This window comes from Camelina sativa, chromosome 11 (genome assembly GCF_000633955.1).
Source record: "Camelina sativa cultivar DH55 chromosome 11, Cs, whole genome shotgun sequence".
Lineage (NCBI taxonomy): Eukaryota > Viridiplantae > Streptophyta > Magnoliopsida > Brassicales > Brassicaceae > Camelina > Camelina sativa.
The window spans coordinates 21,590,464-21,601,889 of record NC_025695.1 but is presented as its reverse complement, the minus strand read 5'-3'; the positions used below and the strand labels follow the sequence as shown (position 1 = coordinate 21,601,889).

The 11,426-nt window shown below is 38.5% G+C and overlaps 2 protein-coding genes across 2 annotated transcripts in view; both read left to right on the top strand.

Moving 5' to 3' along the window:
• On the top strand, positions 510–3,847 carry LOC104724014. Its single transcript, XM_010442466.2, has 2 exons — positions 510–828; positions 1,351–3,847. The coding sequence occupies exon 2, from the start codon at positions 1,463–1,465 to the stop codon at positions 3,530–3,532; it is 2,070 nt and encodes a 689-aa protein (XP_010440768.1). The 5' UTR covers positions 510–828; positions 1,351–1,462; the 3' UTR covers positions 3,533–3,847.
• LOC104724013 (histidine kinase 2) overlaps positions 5,408–11,426 on the top strand; it is a 7,407-nt gene continuing 1,388 nt past the window's right edge. Inside the window, exons 1-13 of the mRNA XM_010442465.1 lie at positions 5,408–6,180; positions 6,268–6,453; positions 6,563–7,054; positions 7,159–7,434; positions 7,518–7,687; positions 8,601–8,813; positions 8,901–9,087; positions 9,182–9,233; positions 9,310–9,539; positions 9,624–9,722; positions 9,803–10,440; positions 10,555–11,043; positions 11,130–11,424. Of these exons, the coding sequence (XP_010440767.1) occupies positions 5,911–6,180; positions 6,268–6,453; positions 6,563–7,054; positions 7,159–7,434; positions 7,518–7,687; positions 8,601–8,813; positions 8,901–9,087; positions 9,182–9,233; positions 9,310–9,539; positions 9,624–9,722; positions 9,803–10,440; positions 10,555–11,043; positions 11,130–11,379 (3,552 nt within the window). The 5' untranslated portion in view covers positions 5,408–5,910 and the 3' untranslated portion in view covers positions 11,380–11,424. The remainder of the gene's footprint in view (positions 6,181–6,267; positions 6,454–6,562; positions 7,055–7,158; positions 7,435–7,517; positions 7,688–8,600; positions 8,814–8,900; positions 9,088–9,181; positions 9,234–9,309; positions 9,540–9,623; positions 9,723–9,802; positions 10,441–10,554; positions 11,044–11,129; positions 11,425–11,426) is intronic.

Genomic DNA, 11,426 nt, shown 5'->3' with positions numbered 1-11,426 from the left:
GAGGAGACTCAAATTGAACCCTCCTTTCCAACATCTCTCACCCTAGACTGACCAATCTTCAATTCAATGAAGGGGATGCCAAATAGTAGCGACGAAAGACAACCACTGATCTTAATTAAGCCAAGCATGTCTTTGTTTCTAATATCTTCATCACACCAATATACAAACATAATGCTTGGGGATGTCATGTCAATAACTCAACCGTAACTGATCCTACATACCTTAAAATCTTGTCATGCCAATAGCTCAACCATATATAACTGATCCTACATATGCTTTAAAATCATGTTGGCGCAAATTTGTGTGGACATTGGCGGGAGACTATTTTTTCATGTTTTCAAGTTTTGCCTCCTTTTCTTTCATTAAGAATTTTTATACGAAGAAACGAAATATTAGATATATGATTTAAAAAAAATTAAAAAAAAAAATGTGTGTATAAATAAATATGCGCACTGCTCATTACAGTGCACGATAGCATGAAGTAGTACTATTAGCAAATTAGCATCGTTTACTTTTCACTGGTGCCTGAATAAAATTACTTAAAACCAAAATATATCAAAAACATAAAAAAAATCCAATATTTATTTTATCGTTAATTTTCCCCTAAATTTTCGATTTCTCCGATCGACGGCAAAAAAAAAAAAGGTTCTCGAGTTTTTCGCCGGCAAATTCCATTCCACGATGTGTATGTCAATCGAAGAAAGCTCTTCACTTCATCTGAAACCCTAATTTTTAGTTTGTTAGATCCACAACAAATCTCTCTCTTGATCTGTTTCTTTAGCTCTGGAAGAAGAATTCGCCAGCATTGTTGTTACCCATTTTTACCCAGTAAGATCGCTTCTTGTATCTCTCTCTCTCTCTCTTGCTCTTTTAAGATGAATTTGATTTTGTAGTGTGTTGAGAAATTTTAGCGAATCTTAAGTAAAAGGGCTTTTAATGTAAATCTTTACTTGAAAGGTTTTGTGTTGAAGTTAATAGCTTGCATTTGAGGATGTACCTCTGTTTCAACTGATAAAAAAAAGGAGAGATTTTTAAGCTACTTTGACTTCAAGATGAGTCTTTTTTAGATACCCAAATCTACTCGAGGGTTTTTGTTATTGTATCAGAGTTAGCCGTAGAGAAGTGGGGTTTTTTTTTTTTTTTTTTTTAAAGCTTGAGATTGATCTCGAATCCTAAGTTTTGAGCAAAGATGTGATCTTTTTAGTGATTGGGATGGGTTCTTGTTTTCTGAGCTAAAATTGGTTGTCATAATAATGTTGTGTTTTGAGCCCTTTGGATTAAGTATTGGGTTATGTTGTAGTGAGTGACCCGAAGATATTTAATTTTACTCTGGTGAAATGTTGTTTGCAGATAATGGTATATATGGTGCGTGTAAATGGACAATTTCGTGCGATTTAGCTGCCCAGAACGGTCTTAGTTTCCTTTTTCAGAACTGTTGGTGGTGAAATTGAGCTGATTCTACATGGAAGCATACAGAGAAGAGGCTTTTAAAGCGAAGCAGATCGCTGAGAGAAGATTTGCTGAGAAGGATTTCGCAGGGGCAAGGAGTTATGCCTTGAGGGCGAAGTCACTGTTTCCAGATTTGGAGGGTTTGTCACAAATGCTCACGACGTACGAAGTTTATTTGGCTTCTCAGAGTAGGCGCAGTGGGGAGATTGATTACTATGCAGTTCTCGGACTAAAACCATCAGCTGGAAAAAGAGAAGTTAAGAAACAGTACAAGAAGATGGCTGTATTGCTCCATCCCGACAAGAACAAATGCGTTGGAGCTAACGGGGCATTTCAGATCATATCTGAAGCTTGGGGTTTCCTCTCAGCTGAGTTTAAGAAAAGCACTTTTTATTACAAAAGAAAGAAAGTTATCGATTCCATGGTGGTTCAGAAGAACAGTACAGAGTATGCCCCCTCACCCGCAGGTTTCGATTGTTGTCCACCAGTTTCAGAAAGACTTGATACTTTCTGGACGGTATGCACCTCTTGCAAAGTGCAGTACGAGTATCTGCGGAAGTATGTGAATAAGAGGCTGTCATGTAAGAACTGCCGAGGAGCATTTATTGCTGTGGAGACTGGGCCGGCTCCTGTTAGTGCATCAATTCAATATGCAGCTCCATCTCATACAACAAGTAATGGCTATGGAGGTCATGGCTATGATGCTGTTTCACGTATGCCTACCAATTCTACTTATTTCTTAGGACAGTATCCTGCACATGGATATGAATATGTTACAAATGAGTCATATGACTGGAGCTCATATGTGGGAACACCTCCTGGGAATCTGGAGTCAAACCGCATGTCTTCAGTATCCAATGGATATCCTTATAAGCCCACCAATGGGGTAGCCTGTAGGGGAAGGAAAAAAGTTAAAGAAGGCCCTAACAGGACGAACTCGATGAAAAGCATGGCCTCTGAGCTAATATATCCAAGCCCAGCCAATTGGTCTGCTGATCCGTCAGTGATTAAGGCCAGCAGACCTGAAAAGAAGAGGAATATTGGTAATGGATCTGTTGAGAACATTACCAAATCTAATCCAGAATCAAAAGCAACAAATTCGGATGCAAACATGGAACATGAGTTTAAACATCCTGGGCAAAGTTATGGTTCAATGCGACGGTGGTCTTCTGCAACAGGATTGGATGCGCGGAAGCTATTGATTAACAAAGCTAAAACAGATATTAAGCAAAGACTAGAGATTATGAGATTGGCTTCAGAGGCAGCGGCGGCTACTGAGGACGCGGCTCCCCTTGATCAAATAAGTGCCTCCTCCAAGGTAGGGGATGATGTATCCAGAATAGGAAAAACAGTTTCCTCTGGTCATCAATCTGCTCGGAAAATAAACGGGCCTATAACAGTTCCAGACTCCGACTTCCATGACTTTGATAAAAACAGAGCAGAGGAGTGCTTCGAGGCTAGGCAAATATGGGCAATTTATGATGAAGATGATGGTATGCCACGGTTATATTGCATGGTCCGCGAAGTACTCTCTGTGCAACCTTTTAAGATTGACATAGCCTACTTGAGCTCCAAAACAGACATCGAGTTTGGTACAATGAAATGGGTGCAGTACGGGTTTACAAAGTCATGTGGACATTTCAGGATACGAAACACTGACATAGTTGACCATGTTAACATATTTTCCCATCTCTTGAAAGGCAAGAAAACAGGAAGAGGCGGTTGTGTTAGGATATTCCCCAAAACCGGAGATATCTGGGCTGTGTACAAGAACTGGTCACCAAACTGGAACAACTCAACTCCAGACGAAGTGAGGCACCAGTACGAAATGGTTGAGATCCTTGATGAATATTCTGAACAGTTTGGGGTTTGCATCGCCCCGCTCGTGAAAGTAGAGGGTTACAAAACCGTTTATTGCAGGAGAGATAAGGAGGAGAGCAGAAAGTGGATACCGAGGAGAGAGATGCTGCGGTTTTCTCATCAAGTGCCATCTTGGTTTCTTAAAGAAGAAACTAGTGGTGTGCCCGGAAACTGTTGGGACTTGGACCCAGCTGCTATACCAGAGGAGTTGCTTTCACACTGAAGCAGGAACTCATTGATTATCATTCACTGTCCCTGCAAGAGACAAGAGTAAGAGCTTTTATATCATCAATGTTTAACGGTTTTTGACTCAGTGTAGAAACCCAACTCTATATCCAAAAGATTTGTGGATTATTATTATTATGTCAGGAACTATATATACAGGCAAGCCTCTGTTTGTTCATTGGAGCTGTTGTATTAGCAAATGTTGAAGTATCAAACTTAGTCTGACTTGTTGTTTGTTTTTTACATTACTATATTTCCTTCTTTCTGTATTAACCTTGGTATAAAATGTAGCCAAAGGTCATTCTGCTTTTTACTTGTCACTCTTGCTTCAAAAAAGTTTGGCTAATCTATACTAGTATACTACATGTGGTTACTCTGGTTTCATCAGTTCCATCGACTTCAATTTGTTTCAGATCAAACAGTGCTTTTGTACTTGTATAGTTTTTTATTTATTTATTTTGGATTCGGTTAGAAACGATCAAATATATACACGTGAAGCTCCTCGTTATGTCGAACCTGGTAAGAGATTAAGCTCTTGGGGAAGAAAAAGACAGAGATAGAAACGTTGTCCGAGAAGAGACATTAGTTAGTGTCTTGTAATAACTATCATCCCCTTGTCCCTCCACACAAGAGATCTAGAACTCCCACGGGGCAACCTAAGCGTCAAGTCTGCTCCCCCAAAACATTGAATCTCAATTCTAGTAGTAAACCACTTCAATACCTTTTTGATCATTTACTAATCAGTAGTCACCAAACCCCAAACAAGTGCATTTTTAGCTTAAGGTTGATTATGTATAGTAATGTCATATTAAGTAATTGTTTCGTCGATTTCAAATCAGATCCTTTAGGTGGAAAACACTTTAAAACAAGCATAGAAATTTTGAAATCAACTGCAAGAGTTAAATAATAAAAAACGAAAACTGCAAGAATAATGATCCCCCAGTTTAATTTTTAATTTAAAAAGAAATGTAAAAAAAAGGAAATGAGTCCAAAAGAAAACGATTAAATGGAGAAAGAAAAAATAGCCATATATATAAGTTGGGATAGTGGAGTCAAACCAGAATGTTTCAAACCAAAATATTCCATCTAACTCTAACTAAAAGAGGCATGCCCCATGCAAAACATAATTTAATAAAGGTTATAGACTTATAGGGTCAATCGATCCCACCCTCCACTTGTATAACTTTTGCTTGGTTGGCCATTTCGAAATATAGTTTTAATCAACTACATGTATTATATCGAGTTTGAATTTGAATGAGGATAACATACAACAACAATTCTATCACCAACCAATTGATTATTTATCTGAATCCATTTCAATTTATGCATGTAGATTTTTAAATAAATTAGTTAGACTAATATCACAATCTTGAAGATTCAAGAATAGTTTCTTACAAAATGGATCAGAGAATCATTAAACTATGGTTGGGAGACAAAGATACATAAACTGATTAAAGAAATAAGAGGAGGTTAACAAAAAAAAAAAAAGAAATAAGAGGAGTCTATGTAGAATCAATCAAATACCCACTTCTCGTAAAACCCACTCATCGTTATATTTTAAACTATATATGGTGATAAAACAAACAATTTTCAAAAGACCAAAAAGATCAAACAAATAACAATTCCACTTTTATTGATTCTTGGCAGTCTAGTTGAGTTTATTTGTACTGTCATTAGCCAATCCATTTTTATTATTTAGCTGAAAATGTTGTGTAATACCTTCCCCACCTAGATGATGAGATAATCATAGACTCAAAACCTCAATTTTTTTTCACCAAAAGACAAAAAAAAAAAATAATAATAATCAAAAATAGAGTAAAAGAGAAAAAGAGAGAAGTGACATCTTTATTTTTCTTTTTGGTCATAATAATTTCCAAACAAAAATGCACTTGTTTTATCCAAAGAGTATGATCATTGAGTCCAGTTGGGTAATGAGAGACACCAGCTGGGTCTTTTTCTTCACACAAGCATCTTGAGAATAGAAGAAACAGAGAAAGAGAGAGAAAGCTTGAACATTTTTTTTTACTCTGAAACCATGAAAGAAGAAGATAAAGCTTTGTCCTTTTCTCTTTTCCATTTCTTTACTGAACAATGTCTTTCTCCCATTGCAACCACTGGGTTTGGTTCATCTTGTCGTCTTGCGTCTTAAGTAAGAGAACCCAACAAACAAACAAAAAGAAATCTTTCCGCATCGGACTGTCACAGCTTCTTCTTCTTCTTCTTCTTCTTCTTGGGGTGGTTTCAAGAACTCAACGTTTACATCATGAGATTGTTGTTCTGTTGATAGAGTTTTACAGTTTTGGGTTCGGAGAGATCTGAATTCACTCCAACCCCACTAGCTGAATCTGAGATTAGTGTTCTTCCTAGAAGTCGACCATGTCTATAACTTGTGAACTCTCGAATCTTACTTCAAAGAAGGCAAAGGAGTCGAGCAGTGGCCAGAATTGGCTTAAAAAGCCTCTCTTGTTCCTGATTCTGTGTGGCTCTATGGTAGTTATCGTTCTGGTTATGTTCTCACGGTTAGGTAGGACTCAGAAGGAAGAGAGATGTTCTTGTAATGGAGAAGCTAAAGTGGCGTATAGACATCAAAACGTCACCAGGAGTGAGATTCATGATTTGGTCTCTTTGTTCTCTGATTCAGATCAGGTAATATTCTCTGAAATTGACTTTGTTTGAGCTTCTGATTTGCCTTAAAGTGATATACTTTACCATTCTCTGCATCTGTTTTCTCAGGTATTATCCTTTGAATGTCGTAAGGAATCAAGCCCTGGAATTTGGGCAAATTATGGTATTACATGTTCCCTAAATATGCTTTCGGAGAAACAAGACACTGGAGGGATTCCCTGGAATCTTAATCCATCAGGCTTACAACATTCTATTTCATCAACATCTCGTATGTGTAATGATGATCTTGAGCAGGTAAGATAAATAACATTGGATTCTAGCATGTGTGGAAAATTGCCTTCAAATTTGGTATCTATCTAGCTCTCACAGAACTTTGTTTTTTGAATGTTTTGGTTATTGGTAGAGTTTACAGCAACCCGAAAAACCCGTTGAAGAAGAAAAAGACTCTGAAGAAGGGCTTGATGAGGAGGGTTTATCATATTATTTAAGAAATGCATGGTGGTGTCTCATCCTTGGTGTGTTAGTGTGCCATAAGATATCTTATGTATTTCATTCTAAAGCACCAACTGAGAGTAAAGAAAAAGTACATCTGCAAGAGCCTTTAGCTCAAAAGAAGCAGCAACAACGTGCTCAGACCTCTTCTAGAGGGGCTGGAAGATGGAGGAAGAACATCCTTCTCCTCGGTATCTTAGGAGGAGTTTCCTTCTCCGTGTGGTGGTTTTGGGACACCAATGAGGATATCATAATGAAAAGAAGGGAGACTTTAGCAAACATGTGTGATGAAAGAGCCCGCGTGTTACAAGATCAGTTCAATGTTAGCCTGAACCATGTGCATGCCTTGTCTATTCTTGTATCTACATTTCACCATGGGAAATCCCCATCTGCCATTGATCAGGTGATGTGTTTTTCCTTACTGTTAAATACATTTCGTATCTCAAGGTTGTGTTTAAACTATTCTTTGTCTCATGTTTAAATCATCAATGTCTGGTACATTTACAGAAAACATTTGAAGAATATACGGAGAGAACAAACTTTGAGAGGCCTCTTACAAGTGGTGTAGCGTATGCTTTGAAAGTCCCACACTCGGAAAGAGAGAAATTTGAAAAGGAGCATGGATGGTCAATAAAGAAAATGGAAACTGAGGACCAGACAGTTGTCCAAGATTGTGTCCCTGAAAATTTTGACCCAGCACCTACTCAAGACGAATATGCGCCAGTTATATTTGCTCAAGAAACTGTTTCCCATATTGTATCGGTCGACATGATGTCTGGAGAAGTCAGTAACGTTTAAAAGTTTCCTTTCCTATTGCCAAACCAATGTGTGCTAAAAGAGAACTCAAAAGTCTAACTGTCTTGCAGGAAGACCGTGAAAACATCTTGCGGGCAAGGGCATCAGGAAAAGGAGTATTAACATCTCCATTTAAGCTTCTTAAGTCAAATCATCTTGGCGTCGTGTTGACTTTTGCTGTATATGACACGAGCCTAGTGCCCGATGCTACAGAAGAACAACGTATTGAAGCAACTATTGGGTACTGCTTTTACTTTAAAAATAAATGGTTTTTGCTGATATAAAATGATTCTAGGACACAAGAAACTGAACCTATGTAGCAAAGACTGATCTCTGTACTAGAAAATATTAATAANTTCACCATGGGAAATCCCCATCTGCCATTGATCAGGTGATGTGTTTTTCCTTACTGTTAAATACATTTCGTATCTCAAGGTTGTGTTTAAACTATTCTTTGTCTCATGTTTAAATCATCAATGTCTGGTACATTTACAGAAAACATTTGAAGAATATACGGAGAGAACAAACTTTGAGAGGCCTCTTACAAGTGGTGTAGCGTATGCTTTGAAAGTCCCACACTCGGAAAGAGAGAAATTTGAAAAGGAGCATGGATGGTCAATAAAGAAAATGGAAACTGAGGACCAGACAGTTGTCCAAGATTGTGTCCCTGAAAATTTTGACCCAGCACCTACTCAAGACGAATATGCGCCAGTTATATTTGCTCAAGAAACTGTTTCCCACATTGTATCGGTCGACATGATGTCTGGAGAAGTCAGTAACGTTTAAAAGTTTCCTTTCCTATTGCCAAACTAATGTGTGCTACAAGAGAATTCAAAAGTCTAACTGTCTTGCAGGAAGACCGTGAAAACATCTTGCGGGCAAAGGCATCAGGAAAAGGAGTATTAACTTCTCCATTTAAGCTTCTTAAGTCAAATCATCTTGGCGTCGTGTTGACCTTTGCTGTGTATGACACGAGCCTAGTGCCCGATGCTACAGAAGAACAACGTATTGAAGCAACTATTGGGTACTGCTTTTACTTTAAAAATAAATGGTTTTTGCTGATATAAAATGATTCTAGGACACAAGAAACTGAACCTATGTAGCAAAGACTGATCTCTGTACTAGAAAATATTAATAAGGTACACCTAAAACAGGTACCTTGGTGCATCATACGATATGCCATCGTTGGTGGAGAAACTTCTACACCAACTTGCCAGCAAACAGACGATTGCTGTGGATGTTTATGACACAACTAACGCCTCAGGTCTAATTAAGATGTATGGCTCAGAAATTGGAGATACAAGTGAACAGCACATAAGTAGCCTTGATTTTGGTGATCCATCAAGGAATCATGAGATGCACTGCAGGTTAACTCTTAATTCTAGTGATATTTTTGTAAGATATGTTCACTTCTCTCTTTCCTGAAGTATGAAAATGGCATTGTTCATTTATAGGTTTAAGCATAAACTTCCCATTCCTTGGACAGCGATAACACCGTCGATCTTAGTTCTGGTTATTACTTTTCTTGTTGGTTATATATTCAATGAAGCCCTCAATCGAATTGCGACAGTTGAAGAGGACTGTCAGAAGATGAGGGAACTCAAAGCTCGTGCTGAGGCTGCTGACGTTGCAAAGTCACAGGTAACTTATGTGAATCAAATAGTCTCAATAGCTTGAAACCTTTTCTTTTTGTTAACAAGAGTTGTTTCGTCACTGAATTGCTTCATGTTTGCAGTTCCTAGCAACTGTTTCTCATGAGATACGGACTCCGATGAATGGAGTTTTAGGTACTTTTTCAACTGATCCTTTGTCATTGCACGTTCTCTGGAAATTCAGCTGAAAATTTCAAACATGTTGTTACAGGAATGTTGAAAATGCTGATGGACACGGATCTTGATGCGAAGCAGATGGACTATGCGCAAACTGCTCACGGAAGTGGGAAGGATCTTACATCACTCATAAATGAGGTTCTTGATCAGGCAAAGATTGAATCAGGAAGGCTCGAGCTTGAGAATGTGCCTTTTGATATGCGTTTTATTCTGGATAATGTTTCATCTCTCCTCTCTGGCAAGGCAAATGAAAAAGGAATTGAGGTATACTATAATTAAGTGCATGTCCTTCCAGCTTCTTAATATTTTCAAATAGCAAACAAATGAAATCTTGGTTCCTTGTTACAGTTGGCCGTTTATGTTTCTAGTCAAGTTCCTGATGTCGTAGTTGGTGATCCAAGTCGGTTTCGGCAGATAATTACAAACCTGGTTGGAAACTCAATCAAGGTGATTAATTGCTTCCCATCTTACAAAACAACATACTTCTTTACAACTATAGTACTCACTTGTTCTTTCTGTATTAATAGTTCACACAGGAAAGGGGACACATATTTATCTCAGTGCATCTTGCAGATGAGGTGAGGGAGCCTCTTAGTATCGAAGATGCAGTGCTCAGACAGAGACTAGCGCTAGGATGCAGTGAGTCCGGTGAGACAGTTAGCGGGTTTCCTGCTGTAAATGCATGTGGAAGCTGGAAGAACTTCAAGACATTTTACAGCACTGAGAATCATAATTCTGATAAAATCAAGTTGCTAGTTACAGTTGAGGACACAGGAGTGGGCATACCTGTGGATGCACAAGGCCGAATATTCACTCCTTTTATGCAAGCCGACAGTTCCACATCGCGGACTTATGGTGGGACTGGCATAGGTTTAAGCATAAGCAAGCGTTTGGTTGAACTCATGCAAGGAGAGATGGGGTTTGTGAGTGAGCCCGGGATAGGCAGTACTTTTTCATTTACTGGAGTTTTCGGTAAAGCAGAAACAAATTCGTCTGTTACTAAGTTGGAACGATTCGATCTAGCTATTCAAGAGTTTACAGGATTGAGAGCATTAGTTATTGATAACAGAAACATTCGAGCTGAGGTGACCAGTTACCATCTTTGGAGATTGGGAATATCTGCAGACATTGTTTCGAGTCTTAGATTGGCATGCACCTGTGTCAGGTACTTTACATGTACTAATGTCTGTTTTTCTTTACTTTTCCAACTGCACGCTGTATTTGTAGAGATTATAGTTGGTTCACTAAAAGCGTTCAATTTTTTCTGGACTCTTTGCAGCAAATTAGACAATTTGGCTATGGTTCTAATTGACAAAGACGCCTGGAACAAGAAAGACTTTGCAGCACTCGACAAGTTGTTTACCTTTAGCAAAGTAACCTTAACAAGAATCCCAAAGATTTTACTTTTGGCGACCTCTGCAACTCTTACTGAGCGAAGTGAGATGAAGTCTTCAGGTCTCATCGATGAGGTAGTAATAAAACCCCTTCGGATGAGTGTCTTGATATGTTGCTTGCAAGAAACACTTGTCAATGGCAAGAAGAGGCAACCAAACAGAAAACGAAGAAATCTTGGACACTTGCTCAGAGAAAAGCAGATTCTGGTTGTGGACGATAATCTGGTGAACAGACGAGTTGCCGAAGGTGCACTTAAGAAATATGGAGCTATTGTTACATGTGTTGAGAGTGGCAAGGCTGCATTGGAAATGCTTAAGCCGCCTCATAACTTCGAGGCTTGCTTCATGGATCTCCAGATGCCTGAAATGGATGGGTAGCTAACTATTTTTCGATCTGGTCCCTTCATCTTGTTGATATTTTGAATGTGGTCCCTAGTAATTTTATGATTTTTTTGTGCAGATTTGAAGCAACGAGGAGAGTCCGTGATCTGGAGTATGAAATCAACAAGAAAATAGCTTCTGGAGAAGTTTCTGCTGAATTGTTCTGTAAATTTAGTAGTTGGCACGTCCCGATATTAGCAATGACAGCTGATGTTATACAGGCTACTCACGAAGAATGCATGAAATGTGGCATGGATGGTTATGTATCAAAACCGTTTGAAGAGGAAGTGCTCTACACAGCGGTTGCAAGATTCTTTGAACCGTGTTAAAAGGGAAGACTGAAAAGTCATTCCCTTGTAGGAGTATATATATATAT

Coding starts and splice junctions, on each gene's coding strand:
- LOC104724014 (XM_010442466.2), top strand. CDS start 1,463: ATGGAAGCATACAGAGAAGAGGCTTTTAAAGCGAAGCAGATCGCTGAG.